General features: G+C 37.4%; 1 protein-coding gene across 2 annotated transcripts in view; it reads left to right on the top strand.

The window, feature by feature from the left end:
- Zdhhc17 (zinc finger DHHC-type palmitoyltransferase 17) overlaps positions 1 to 15,343 on the top strand; it is a 64,542-nt gene that overhangs the window by 38,085 nt on the left and 11,114 nt on the right. For both annotated transcript variants that reach the window (XM_050135515.1, XM_050135516.1), the window contains 4 exons: positions 4,054 to 4,179; positions 8,996 to 9,138; positions 10,220 to 10,322; positions 14,547 to 14,669. In XM_050135515.1, the coding sequence (XP_049991472.1) occupies positions 4,054 to 4,179; positions 8,996 to 9,138; positions 10,220 to 10,322; positions 14,547 to 14,669 (495 nt within the window). The remainder of the gene's footprint in view (positions 1 to 4,053; positions 4,180 to 8,995; positions 9,139 to 10,219; positions 10,323 to 14,546; positions 14,670 to 15,343) is intronic.

Below are 15,343 nucleotides of genomic sequence, written 5' to 3'. Positions count from 1 at the left end.
CAGGCTTATTACCTATATGGAACCAAGATTAGAATACTTTGTAGAGTCTACAGTGCCAAATGATTGATCTTACTAATGTGCCTATAGACATTCTGTTTAAACTCATGCCTTTTTAAATTATTTTATCTGGCACAGATTCCCTTTTGCCTATTGTTGACTATTGTTTAAAAAGAAAAAGTCCCCATACTCATATAAGAGACTGAATCCAGGTCTTCATGCGTGCTAGGCAAGCATTCTACCCCTGAGTTATACACTCTAGCCTAGCAATGTGATCAAGAGTAATGCTTTGTAACGCCTTCTGGAGAGCAGTCTAGCTAAAGGAAATAATTCATTTGCTCAAGCAACATTTATAGCTTTGAGGGAAAAATATCTCTGTCCACTTTACTAAGAAAGAGTTTTTTGTTTCTAAATGTTCTTTTCATACAGTTAAAGGGAGAAAATAAGAATGAAATGCTCTTTCTATTAGGATCTGTCATTCTCTGTATACTTGAAGTGTTAGTCACCACTTCAGATAGAAACCATTTTTTCCCTTTCATTCAGTAAATATTGGTTCTTTAGTAGGTTGTCTCAATGTTCAAGACAGATTAAGGTCTGTGTTGTCTCAGAACATACATTCTGTTGAAGAATAAAGTAGTAAATTCATGATCAGCTGCAGTTGAGTAGCAGGGCTGAGATGGTGCTAGCAATATTATGAGAATTCCTCGGAGATGATGTTTTCGTGGATGTTATGAAGAGAAGGAATCAGTCTGCAGAGATAAATGGTCAGCAGGTTTTCCATGTGAAGAACTACAAACACTGCAAGGCCTAGGAGGGTTGGATGCTGAGTTTTAGGGGTGTTAGCTGGGTTTGGCTTAGAAGTACAGTGAGCAAGAGGCAACTTGAGAGGCGTATAAATGCTCAGATTAGATGCTTAATCGTTGTTCAAGTCCTAGGATACAGGAGGGTGTGTATAGACTGCCATAGGATGTGTTTTTTGTCTTAGAGACAATTTTGGTTGAAGGAGTCATTGAATCATTAAGATAATGGAGAGATTGGAAAGTCCGTTAGACTGGTGGTTTTTCTTAGCTTAGCCAAGGAGTAGAGATGGAACTAACTGAAAGGATTTGAGATAATATCTGTAATATTTTTGTGTAGGGGAGACACGGTAGACTATATTTGAGAGTCGGTGAGGCAGCTTCTGTTTTAGCTGACTTGTCTCCTGACACGCGCTGAGGCTGTGAGTGCTGAAGGAAAGTCCTGTTTTGAGCTGAGCGAGATAGAGGTTCACTGGTTTGTGAGCTTTGCATGAAGGGTGCCTTTTCACTGTGCAGGAGAAAGCTCATTGTTTAGGTCACTGCAAATGTTGAAAAGCCTCAACATTATCCTTTATTCATAGTTTTGACAATATTTATTTGTTTTTATTTTAAATACTAGGAAAGATCTTCTTAATAAAAACGAATTTTAGAGGCTGGAGAGATGGCTCAGAAGTTAGGAGCACTTGATGCTCTTGTAGAGGACCCAGGTTCACTTCCCAGCACCAACTCTAACTCCAGGGCACCTAACACCCTCTTCTGACTTTGGCAAGCACCCGGGCAATCATGTTGTGTATATATACACACTAATCCACATACAATAAAATAACTATATCTTTAAAAATATAAAATAAAATTGAATTGTAAGGGTAGGCTGTAGCTGCAAATCTTGATTTGATTTTTAAATCTATAAAATGTTGTATTCTTCAGCCAAGATCAAAAACATTTTCTGTGCTATAATTATTTAACTATTCAGTCCTTTCCTGAAATAACTATTTTAAAAACAAGATTAAGTTTCTTTTAAATATATCTAGGTTAACTAGAAATTGCTTCTGTAAATTACTTGTTTGGGAAAGGAATTAAATTCCTTTATCTAAAACAAATTTCTTCCATCAAAAAAGACAACTTATTTTGAAGATTACTTTAACAATAGATAACTTTAAAATATTTTAAAGTTGATATTTAAAAGGATAAGAAGTAGCCAAATACACCAGATTAGGTTCACAAAGATCTAGGATGACATAGACTCATAAACCCTTAGACTTTTAAAATATTCTATGACAGCATTTTGGTGGGGAAGAAGATTTTTGGCTTTCATTGGATAAGTATCAAAAGAATATTACAACCACAGCACTAAAGTTATGGTTCAATATTAACCATAGGGTAAAAAAGTAATTTGTGTTTTAAGAATAAGAAGAAACAAATTTGTTAATTTTTAAAGATTTTATCATGCAGTTGTAGTTATATACATAAAGTTAGAAATTTTAATTTGGGAAGAACAATTGACCTGAGTGACCTAAGCATGCCCAGTCCTTTCTTTCTAAAACTGTCAGAGGATGTCAGTAGACAGAGGTCTCCTGAAGCTTCTTGGGAGGAGGTGAGAATCCTTGGAGAATGTAGTTGTTCATTAGTTCACAAATACCTGGACCTCGATGGTCTCTAACTAGTGTTAGTTTTGACAGTGAGATTCAGCCCCACCAAAGCATAACTTCAAGTGATCTTCCATCTTAGCCATGGTTATTTGACCAAAACCCCTGAAAAAATGCTGTTTACACCAGTGACATAGTCTATAAATACTCCATGTGACTTCTTCCTCATGGAACATTTATTAGTATTACTTAACGATTTTTGCTGCAACATGGAGTAATCTAATATAGACTTGATTCTGAACCCTGGTTTTAGTACAACTCTTGAATTGTTTGGTTATTTTGCCAGCTGAATAAAAGAACTATACAAACATGGTCAGATGACTAGAGGAGTTGAAAGGTTTTTAAAGCTCCCTCAATCTTTCTGTCTAGGCAATCCTTAGGTGTCACATGGCCCTCTAGTGGAAGGGGTGCTCAGCTGGACCGAGGCAACTGCAGGATATTCTGGGAGTTGTTACCCAAGGGATTGCTATTATTCAGGTAATATTTATAGTTTGGATTAATTAGCTGGTTCTGAAAACTTAGGTGATGGAATTCTGGAATAAGCAAGGAATATCTAAAATAAAGATCCCTATTTGTGGAAGGCTCACCTAGATTAGCCCGTTCCTTATTAAATACCATTGGGTTTTGTATTAAAAATCTTCTTGAGCTTTTGAAAGAAATTTATTGTTGTTTGTTTGTTTATAGTTCTTTGTTGCTGTACGGTAGTGTTATGCTTGATTTCTGTTTGTTTTTTTTTTAAACTGTGTTCTGTACTTAATAAGTACCTTAGTACTCCCTGTTTTCCTTTTCTTTTAATCCAGTATTTTGAAGTAAAATTTCAATTTTTTTAAAAAAATAATTTGAGGATCATTCTTCAAATTTTGGCAGTTTTATCTTTTTTATTTAAAGAATCAGATAGAGGACATTAAATAGATCAGAAATGTAGATGTCTAATTTACAAAAGAAGTAGGAAATTTAAATTAATAAAAGTTAAAAGGAGCATCTAGGACTAAGTTGTGTACTTCTTGTTTCTTACTTGTTACTGCACTCCTGGCATTCTTGTTTGAGTATTAAAGGACCTCGTAGCTTCTAGCCGGGATGCAGTGATTCCTTCCCATTGCTCTCCTGCTCTCTGGGAATTCCTCTGTGGGTTGACGAGTTTCTGTAGGTTGAATGCCAGGACAGTGGTTGAAGTAGAAGTTGACTTGCCTTTTCTTCCCGAATCTCTTAAGACTCCCACCATCACTGAAGTAAAGCAGACTTCTGACAACTTGGTACAGTGTGAGGATGTTTTCCTTGTTAGTGAAGCTGTAAGGATTGTGCCTAACTGAAAAGCTTAATGATAGCCTCTGATCCAGCAGGTCCTAAAATACCTACTTTTTGATTTGCTCTCTAATTTGTCAAAATGCAAGCAAAAATAGAGTCTATAGTGTAAGATGAAAAAATGTATTTCCTGTTGTGTTTTGAATGGGAAATGATAACAGGTATGTAATGATTTAGATTTTAAATTGATTTATATGATGTCAGAAACCAAATTAATTTAGTCAATTTATTTTAATGGAATTTCTTTAAAAGCTATTAATGAAAATATTAGCTTTCTTTTTAATGTGAGTATCTTCTATTTACATTACCAGGGTGAATCAGCACTTGATTTGGCAAAGCAAAGAAAAAACGTGTGGATGATCAACCATTTGCAAGAGGCAAGGCAAGCGAAAGGGTACGACAACCCATCTTTCCTTAGAAAGCTGAAGGCCGATAAGGTAACTCGAGGCTGAAAAGCTTTCAGTCTTCAGTCTGTAGCTTACTTGGTGTAAATACCTTAATTTTTACATTCCCCACTGTAATGTTTAAAGGATAAAATGGAGTACGTAGCAGTTTCTTGTCTGTGTTGTATGATACTCAAGGAGGATGGGTCCTGTAGATGAAAGCATTCCACGTGCATGCGCATTTGCTTATGTGACAGACTGCACATTGTGGGCCATCTCAGTCTCCCTGTGAGTCTTTAAGTGAGTGCTGTGGTCTGATGAGCTGAGCTGCTTGTTCTTTGTGAAACAGGGTAGCGTAGAGAGAGAGTGCTTCCATTGTGGGCTGTTTCATAGAAAGTCCATTTTCTTCCACAAGCCTTCATTTTAAAATTTATGACTGTTGGCTTAACTGTCTTCTTATAATAGGATTTTAAAATTTGAAAACATTTTCCTAAACACAGAGTCTGTGTTCCTTAGAAAACATCATTTCCAGTAAAAAAGAAGATATTACTTAACTGGCATTTTAAAAAAATGTGCTTAAATAATTAAATAATAGCAGTATTTTTTAGCTTGACAATAGTCATGTGAGTGATATTAGTAGTTCTTTGTTATTAATTTGACAGAAAATGGAGTATTAGTAGTGGCAGTACTAAAATACACAGAGGTTCATGTGACCATTTGCAGTGTGACAGAAACAGACGTTTTGATGAAAGTGTGGTACACTTGAAAGCAGAAGCTCATTTGTGTATAAAAATTCAAGTTCCCTGATCAAGTGGAATGTCCCTGTCCATCCCATTGATGTGATTATAGCTGTGTTTAGAGTTTGTTAACTTACACTTGTGTTCTGTAACTTCACAGAGAAGGATAATGAATTTTTTTTCGTGCCTTGTTAACACTTTCAGTCATTCACTAGCTGATATAGAAACTTACTTAATTTAATTTCACTGTCTTCCATACTTTAGAACACCTTGTTCCACACCATGCCCTAATTAGTCTAGTGGTGAGAATAACTTGACTTACTCTAGAAAGTGCTATAATCTTTGATTTTGCTGAATGTAAATATTCCAAACTTTTATTTTTTTCTATAGGGTCAGATGAAAGCTACTTTTAATTTAAAGATGATGATATATTAATATATAAAGTTCCTTACCACCATATTTAAGGTTATATATTTGGGTATTGTTTCTCTGTAAAAAGAGAGCTTTGGGGGATGGAGAGGTGGCTCAGTGATTAAGAACACGCAGTGTTTTTGCAGAGTGCTTGATAGGGCAACTCACAGCACCCTGTAATTCCAGCCCCTCTGGCCTCTAGAGACAGCTGCAGTCATTTACTTCTTCTTGACACTTACAATTAAAAAATAAAAAGTGAATCTTAAAAGTGAGAGAAAGAGTTTCAAGGGCTGGGGAGATGGCATAGCAAGTCAAGTACTTGTCTCTCAAGTCTGAGGGCTGGAGGTTGGATCCCTAGAATCACATCCCACAACCCCATGATCCCAATACACCAGAAGAAGGGGATCCATGGAACAAGCTGTACTAGTCAGAACAGCAGAACAGTGAGGAGGCTGTGACTCGGTACGTCAGGAAGAACACAATAGGGGAAGACAGCTGACCCATGCACCTGCATACTCTACACATACACATACACATATGCAAGAGCCCTTCGTCCTGTCCTGCAATTGTATCAGTGTGTGTTATAGTGACTTGAGCTTAGGAGTTTGGTTTCTTGTTTTTCCTTCAGTAGCTTTGAGACATGGTTTGTACATCCCTGGATAGCCTAGAACTTGTTATATAGATGAGGCTTTCTTTGAACTCACAGAGATCTCCCTGCCTCTGCCTCCCAAGTTCTAGGATTAAAGGTGTATGTAATCTAGCACTTGGGAGGCTGAGATAGGAGGGTCAAGACTTCTAGGCCATTGTGGGCTACATAACAAAATGCACTCTCTCAAGTATGTACATACATAGAGAGAGATAAGAAAAAAGTCTAAAGACATATCTGATGATGCAGAAAGACTGGATTGCTCAAATGTTGCTGGGGAGATTGTAATACAGTTATGCAGAAAACAACTTGTGATCCATATAGTGTAGAGTTGCTTTTATCGCAGAGGCATGAAAACTTAAGCTCACACAGAAATCTATATGCCACTGTTTATTGCATCTTTTATTTATAGTGACTCCAAACTAGACAATTAGATGTTCTTCAGTAGGTAAATAATTGAACAGACTGTGATGTACCCATACCATGAAAGTTAGATCACATGGAAGCCACATGTGGTGACTTAGGTCTTTAATGCCAGTACTCTGAGAAGGCAAAGGCAGGCAAATCTCTGTGAGGCTGAGGCCAGCCTGGGCTACACCATAAGACTGTCTCAAAAAAAAAAAAAAGGGAAGAAAATTCATAGCTAGGCATCTTTATGTAGTTTTGTCACCTAAGATTAGTCAAGGAAGATATGGAAGTTTGTGAAGAGCTATTCTGTAAATAAGACAATAAGTGCTACTTAGTATTGCTGTGGTGGTATAATTGTGATAGGTATGACCGAGAGGTATGTGTGTTAGTATATTACAAGTGTGGACTTCCAATAATGAGCTCAGTCTACAAATGATACAGAAGCACCCCTGGAGTTCTGAGCACAGACTTGATAGGTGTTCAGAGCCTGTTGTAACAGGCTTTTCTTTAAGCCACCATCCATCTTCCAAATCATGACAGAGACTTATTAGTTATTATTAGGCCTTTTCTTATGCTCATTTCTAGCTAGCTCTTATAACTTAATTTAACCTCTTTCTCTTCATCTACATTTTGCCTCAGAGCTTCTCTTTCTTTCTATATGTTCTATATGTTCTACTCCATCCAGCTGGTGGGTGCCTAGCTGATGCCTGTAGTCTCCCCCTCCCCCGCCCCCAATCCTAGATTTCTCCTCCTACTTATCCTCTGTGCCTGCCAGCCCCACCTATCCCTCTACTGCCTAGTGGCCATTCAGCTTTTTATTAGGCTCATCAAGTGCCTTAGGCAGGCAAAGCAACATATCTTTACATTGTTGAACAAATACAACACAAACAAATGTAACATATCTTTGCCTAGTTAAAGTAATATTTTACATTTTCCCCCTTTTTGTCTAAATAAAAAGAAAGATTTTTAACTTTAACACAGAAAAGCTATATACTACAGGATCAATTATCAAGTAAGAATTACATTTACAATGTACAATCCATTTTGTGTTTGCCAAATTCAAAGAAAATACTCCATTATTTATCCTCTCTTGGTGAATCTAAAGGTTTTTTTTAACCTACTTTACCTTCTATCATAACTAAAGAAAGCTATGATTATAACTATCTAGTCTTCAACTCCATCCTAGACCCCAGAAAGATTAATTTTACCTGAGTAAACAGGAAGTGCAAGAGCAAGCAACTTATAAAACTATAGGAACAATAAAGACTTCTGGCTATCTGGACAGTCACCCAAGGTTCCTCTGCAATGTTGGGACATCCATCTTTGGTCTATAAACCTAGAGTATCTGGCAGATTTTCCTATGAGGCAGAAATTTTGAAGGTTTGTCCCACATTGTCTTGACAAAGTTTAACCATCACTTTCCTTTGTGTTCTGCTTGTCCAGTTTGTACAGCATACTCTCAACAGTTAAGGCAAAAGCAGCTTCTCTGCCCAATGGCTAACTTGGCCAAAGTAAAAGCAAACTCCACATGGAGGTTCTTTGATGCTCATCATTCTTTTATGAAGTAGATTGATGCTACTAAGAGCAGACATGTTTCACTGTCATGAAAAGCCTTAGGTTATTAAACATCTTAAATGCCATATTCTGTAGGTTTCTAAAGCATTTGAAGAACATCTGTCTAAAATGTATTTAACTTTGAAAACATACCTAAGTTTGATTAATATAGATGACTTTCTACTAACCTGCATTCTTAATTATACATCATATTTTTAAATGAATTGCATAGGTACAATACCTTAAACAAGAATAGACATACCTATACAGTATGTATATTTAATTTTGTACATAAGTACAAAAATTAAATTTGTATCAATATGCCAAAAAATCCATACCAATATAAAACAGGTTCATGGTTGTCTTTTTAATCCTATATTCCTATATCCCCCATAAATAATGACGAACATTCATAACTCACCAAATAACCAAAGTAATATCCCACAACAACCTATTCTTCCATTCTGTGGTCTAGAAAAGCCTGCTGATTCTTGTTGTTTTGTGTGTGTATGTATACACATGCATGTATGTCCACACACCTTTACAGACATGGTACATGTATAGAGGTCAGGGGACAAGTTTTGGGGAATCAGTTCCACACTTTCATCGTAGGTTTCAGGGATCAGACTCAAGTGGTCAGATTTGTGTGGCAAGTACTTTTACCCAGTGAACTTGTTTTTACTCTTTATTTCATTTTATAGTTTTAATATGCTATTAAAATACCGTTTTGAATGCCTTCTCCAAGTTAAGCATCTTCAGTTTTCTACTACATGATAAAGTTATGAGATCATATATGGTCATTCTGATTGTAGTTAGCAAAGCCTCTATTAAAATGTTATAAGTTATTTTCTACCTAGCCATCTTAATGTGTCCTACTGTTTGTTGTCTTATGTCTGGCTGTGTAGAACTCAATCCCATAATTTCAACTTATATTCTTATTTTCCACAATTTTAAAAAACTCCTTTTTAGGTGTTGGTTTTTGTGTACTACCTGAACACTACAGGAGATTTGAAGGGCTGAATTTTACTTTTGGTTGCATACTTTCATAAAGATAGCTGAGGTTAACGTTGTCATTTGAAACATACAAATACTTTGTAATGTTTGTGTTTTACAGGAATTTCGGCAGAAAGTAATGCTAGGAACTCCATTCCTGGTTATTTGGCTGGTTGGGTTTATAGCAGACCTAAATATTGACTCTTGGCTCATTAAAGGGCTCATGTATGGTGGTGTTTGGGCTACAGTACAGTTTCTTTCCAAGTAAGTATCTTATTGTTAACTTGAAATTTATGAAAGAACATAATTTGTACCTTGCTATGTCAAGTTAATATCTTCTATGTTTAGAATATTCTTTATTGATAATTTGTGAATCTTTGTCTTTAGCATTATTAAAATTATTCAAAAAATCTTTTAATGACAAAATTGTAGCATATGATTTTTGAAGTGAAAATAGTTAAAATATTCTTAGAAATAGTTAAAATATTGATTTTTAGGTAATTATTATATCTACTTTGCTATAGGTATTGCCTTTCTTCATTGGCATTAAAAGCAGTGGGCTCTGACTTTACTAACAGAGTGGACTATCATTATACAATCATGAAGCAAGCTTAGCCTTTTAAAAGTCTTTTCTCTCCTTGCTTTAAGCACTGACCATTTCCTTTCTTATTAAGTCTTTTTGCCCTAAAAGTTGCCCTGTTGAGCAAACCCAGGAGGGTGTCTGTGACCCACATCTTCTACCTCACTTGCCTTCATTTAGCATCTCATTTTCACTGGAGTTTTCGAGAACTAGTCATCCACTGGTGTCAGTTCTCAGAAGGAGCTGGTTAGTTCATCTGATAGTCTGGAGCTCTGACAGGCCATTAAGTAGGAAAACAGCAAGACTACTTGGTCTGCATGGTTAAAGGGTTCTGTTTGTGCTGGCATTTATCAGTATTTCTTCCTAAGGGAGTTTTAGAAGTACAAGCCTGCAGTTGCAGTGAGTCAGCCAGTTCATCTTCCTTGAGAAGATGTGCCCGTCCTTAGCTGAATGGGGTGGGTTAGGAGGGTTGAGCAGCCTTGTCCTCGTGTGCCATAACTGTAACGTCCTTGAGTAATGTGCTGATGATGAAGTTCCTGTAGACTTAAGTGCAACAACCTGGGATACACTGACATTCTAAAGTCGCAAAGTATGTGAAATATAGTTTAGTTCTTGGTAGGTTAAGAGAATCTTGCCGAACTAATTGTTACTATGAAAACAATCTCAGTATTTTAATACCTTTGGCTTTGTAATTTTATTCTCTATTCATTTTATAATGAACTTTAGCACTTATTTTTTTTTTTTTATAAAATGTATGTTTTACAGGTCCTTTTTTGACCATTCGATGCACAGTGCATTGCCTCTTGGGATATATTTGGCAACCAAATTCTGGATGTATGTGACATGGTTCTTCTGGTTTTGGAATGATATCCTTTGCTGTAAAAGGATGTGTTTAAATGACAGCCCTTTCCAAGCAAATGTTTGATGATTTGTCATTAGGACTGAGCTCGTGATTTGTTACAGTGAAGCAGTATTCCTAGGAAAACATGAACTAATATAAATAATGCTTGTAAGTATTTATATTTAGCAGGTTGCTTTTAAAACCTGTTTTTAACAGCCACAAACAATATCAGCCAATGTTAATTAAGTTTTAAGAAACATTTACCAGATCTGAAGACATGGCTCAGGTTAAGAGAACTAGCTGCTCTTCTAGGGGTCCTGAATTCAATTCCTAGCAACATGGTGGCTTACAACCATCTATAATGAAGTCTGGTGCCCTCTTCTGGTCTGCAGGCAGAACACTGTATACATAATAAATAAATATCAATTTAAAAAAATGAACATTTGCCTATATCTTGTAAGCCAGTGTTAATTCCTTTTCTTGATGGGAAAATTTAAGCCTTAGGATCCCAAGGCCATATAGATGGTCTTTGGTAAAACTAGAATTGAAAGCTGCCAAAGTATTTTAACTTTTTATCAAACAGTTCCTATCAAAGTTTCCATGCTTTAATATCCAACTATTTTCTCTAAAGACCACCCCCTCCCCCAGTCTTGTTTGCAATGGGGTCTTGTCATAGAGCACAAACTTACTTGAACTCATGGTAATCCTACTGTTTCAGCTTTCTAACCAAGTAGTAGGATTCCACAAGGATTTTCTTAATCTCACTTTAAAACAAAAAACAAAAAACAAAAAAACAAAAAAACTTAGGTAGTGATTAATTTCCTTTTACACATACTGACTCTCTTTTGCTTCATTAAAAACAGTACTATTATGTATCAGCATATATCATGTGCTAACATCACCAAATTATCAACATAAAATCCTAATTTATTATTACTGTTTATTTTTTTATTTTTGAAACAGGTGGCTGTCCTGGATCTCACTAGGTAGACAGGCTGGCCTCAAACTCATAGAGAGCTATTCCCCTCTGCTTCCCAAATATTGGGATTTAAGGTGTGTATCACCACACCCAGCATAAAACTTTTTTTTTGTCTAATTCGAGACAGTGTTTCTCTGTGTAACAGTCCAGGCCTGCCTGTTCTGGAACTCGCTTTGTAGACCATATGGGCCTCAAACTCACTGACATGTGCCTGCTTCTGCCTCCCAAGTGCTGGGATTAAAGACGTGCGCCACCACCGCCAGGCCATAACCTATTTTTTAAAACAGTATAATTTGGGATTGTAAGTACACTTGAACTTGTTTACCACATCATGTGGCTTGTTTTGTTTTGAGGTTTTATGATGTTGCCCAGCCTTCCATGGAACTCTCTTGTCAAGGGCGTTCTGCCTCCGCTTCCATGGACTTTGGACTGTAGGCCTGTGCCACTGAGCTCTTTGTAAGTTCTTAGTCTGTCCTCTAACTCAAGTTCGAAAGGAGTACTCTGTACTTTTTCAGTACGTTCTGCGCGTGAGACCGAGTGTTGTGGCTCTCCAGGTGGCTCTCTCATGCCTGAGCTCAGCACTGGAGAGAACTGCTAAGTTTGCTGCTGTGTTGATGTACTTGGCAATTCCTCCTGGTGCACGTCAGTTCTCCCTCGTCACTTTGTAGCTATGGCTGTGTGTGTACTGGTTTGGGTTTCTTTCTTAGACATTGACCCTTAGTATGTACTGACTGAAAGTCAAAAGCACTAACAATATATTTTTTAAATCAGCATTTTTACTTTTAAAAGAGCATTTTCTTCTAACCTTTGTAAGGTTGGCATTTAGAAGTGAATCTTGTGAACATGCAGGTGTAAGTGCACACCCACTGGACAGACACTAGGTTTCGGGACCAGGTCACCTCTAGACTTGTTTTCATAGTGCCTGGTCGTGAGTGCATCTCTCTGGTTCTGCTGAAGCTTGGGGGTGCAGTCAAAAGATTGAACAGTCAGATAGAAACTCATCTTTATTCCAGAAAGAAGTCATTAAGATTGAAGATTTCTGGGTAAGGGGAGCACACACCTCTCCTCACAGCATTTCAGAGGCTGAGGTAGGATTGGGAGTTTGAGGGCAGCCTGACTGTATTAGCCTTTTTATGCTGTGTGTGTGTTTATTTTTTCTTAGTTTATGCCTATAAAATTGTTTTGTTTGGTCTCAATTGTTGTTCTTCTAGTTGTGCCCCTTTTATCTGTCTTACTGCCTTATCCTTAAATTATTTGGTAGGGTTCATATTTAAACTTAAACTTTACCTTTTATTGTTATTGTGTATGAGCACAGCAGGTCATGTTCCTGCCATGGTCTGGTGGGGTCAGAGGACCACTGCTGGGGCCGGTTCTTGTCTTCTCCAGTGGGCTGTGTGGGTTGAGCTCAGGGGTTCATGTTTGCACATCGCGTGCTTTTAACCCACGGAGTCATCTCATTGGCCCTTGAAGTTCGATTTAATTATGGATCATTGTTGGTTCATTTGCTTTTGTCCTTAGGTTGTGTTTTCTTTGAGACTGGATTCTTTGGCTTATGGCTGCTATATACCTTTCTCTTCTTTGATTTTATTTTCTTGAAAGTATGCTAATGTAATTGTTATGCCTTTTCTCTTCGTCTTTCATCTTCTCTGTGATTAACTGCAGTGAATTTGTCTAGACTTTCGTGTTTTCTGTGATCAGCTGTAGGGTGATTGTTGGTGTTTTCTGTCCACTTTGGTGTCAGGATGACAGCACTTCACCGTCTTACCTGGCTGCCTCCAGCCACCTTTTCTTTGCCCAAGAGAAAGGCTTAGCTGTGAACGCCTGCGCAGGAGCCTGTTAGGGTTCTGCCTGAGGTTTCCTTCCTGATACAGGGCTGAGCTGGGATCACCTGCCGCAGCCACCCTGAAATGTTAGCGGTTTCGAGTTCATTCTCTCTCACTGTGGATGCTAAGGCATAAAGGCCCACAGCTGAGCGAGTAAGAGAATGCTTTCCACGTGAACAATTGGCAGTCGTTTCTTGGTGCTGGTGTGAAAGGCAGGCAGTGTGTCACTAATGGGCTATAATTTGGTATTGCTTAGCAAGTGCTGATGGTGAACCTTTCCTTTCCCCTTTGTGCTTCTCTTGGATTTCATGTGGGTGTTTGGTGTTCAAACACATGTAGGATTATTTCATTAAAGTTCCTTTTATAACTGCCTTCATGAGAAATATAAACACTGCATATACATCTTGTTAATTCTTTCTGCATCACATCTTGAAAATGCTGTTGAGTAAACCAGATATTCTTTATTTCAGGACTCTTACTGCCTTAGCAATTTATTTTTTATAGTTTTTAATTCTTTTATATTTATAAATGCCTAGTACATTTGTTGTATTTTTATTAGATAAAAACTCTGTATTTTAGGAAGGTTTAAAAATATGTTTTCTAAAATTAACATCAACTTGAATATGTTCAAAAAAGGCAAAGGAGAAAATTTATTGTCTTTCCTGTAGTCAAGTGCACCCTTTAAGTATATAACTATGCTGTTATCCTAGTTTTGATCTCCTTCAGTAAAACGTAGTTTAGGCAGCTAGAGAGATGACTCAGGTTATTCTTGCTGTACTTCTAGAAGGCCAGAGTGTGGTTTCTGGTACTCAGGTCAGGGGCTTACAACTGCCCATGATTCCTGCTTCAGGGGATCCAGGGCCTTCACCTGTCCTGTGAGCACTGCACTCACACGCACAGTCCCCCACAACACACAACGCGTGCGCACCTGTGCACACACATACACAAAACCCCCCACAACACACACCCCCATACCTCCCCCAGGGACACAAATGAAAATAAATACAAATCAATAAAAAGAAAAAAAAATCCACCAGAGAAGTATACACAGGCCAATCTGATATAGATAATCCCTTATTTGGGACACTTCCTTATAGGGACACTAATCATCACAGATATCTGAAGTTTCCTATTTTTGGTGCAAGAAAAAAGTATGTATCTAACTTCGAATGTGAAAATACCTTCATTTTCTCAAAAGCAGTATTGACTTACTGAATTTTTTTAATGTTTACTGACTTTTGAAGTATCATATAAAATTTTGCGACATAAATTTATTAGAAAGTCATATTTCATCTTTTTGTGCTTACTTATGAACACTATGGGAAATATATTTTGGTTTAGAAAAGCTCACCATTTTTGGTTGATAGGTGCTCTTGTATGGTAACACCATATGGATTATAAACCTCTATGTAAAAACTTTTGTTTTAGATTCCTTAACTTTGGATACATCTCAACTTTTTATTTATTCACCTTCCTTTCCTCGCTAATAGTGTTGCACTTTTCTACAATTTTGGAAAGTCTTGGAAATCAGACCCAGGGATTATTAAAGCTACAGAAGAACAAAAGAAAAAGGTGGTGATGTACCCAGTTGGCTGCCAGTTTTTCATCCCTGATAGGAGAGGCTTAGATAAAAAGGAGGAAGCTCTTAGAATTAGTGGCATTTTAAGCAGAGCTGTTCTTGTCCATATTCTCTGTGGGGTTCACCCTGGTGCCCTCATTATGCCTGGCTTCACAGTTTATGACTTAACTTCCTCTCCATTACCAAGGGTGCTCTGGTTGTTTGTAGAGATCAACATCTGAAACAGCTCTTTAACCTCTACCCCCAAAGGATTCTGGGTGAATTACCTGTAAAACTAGAAAGCTGTGTGAACTGATAGTACTAAGTCCCCATTCCAGGAGCCAGAGTACTCTGTATGTGACTGATGTAGGGCATCCTTTTCCATGACACGGTTTTGAAGCTGAATTCATGTAAACCATCAGCGTAGACCTGGACCAGGCATTTTAGGTTATTTCGAGAGCAATTGTAGCTGGTGTGGGGAGCAATACACCTGTAATCTCGGCACCTGTCTCCCCTACAGTAGACCCTATCTCAACACAAAACAAGAGAACAAGTCAGAGCTCATTTGAAAAGGAAACAAATCTTAATGAATCGTTCCTGCTCATGATTAACTGACCTTCACAAATGCTGTGGTCTCCTCCCCTTTTGGTAGACTGTATAGAAATTGTGCTGATGTTTTTTGATTTTC

The sequence above is a fragment of the Alexandromys fortis genome, unplaced genomic scaffold (assembly GCF_014885135.2).
Source record: "Alexandromys fortis isolate MF-2015 unplaced genomic scaffold, M_Fortis_MF-2015_v1.1 scaffold_24, whole genome shotgun sequence".
NCBI lineage: Eukaryota > Metazoa > Chordata > Mammalia > Rodentia > Cricetidae > Alexandromys > Alexandromys fortis.
Note: the sequence above shows the minus strand (reverse complement) of the source record. Positions and strands in the feature narration are given on the sequence as shown.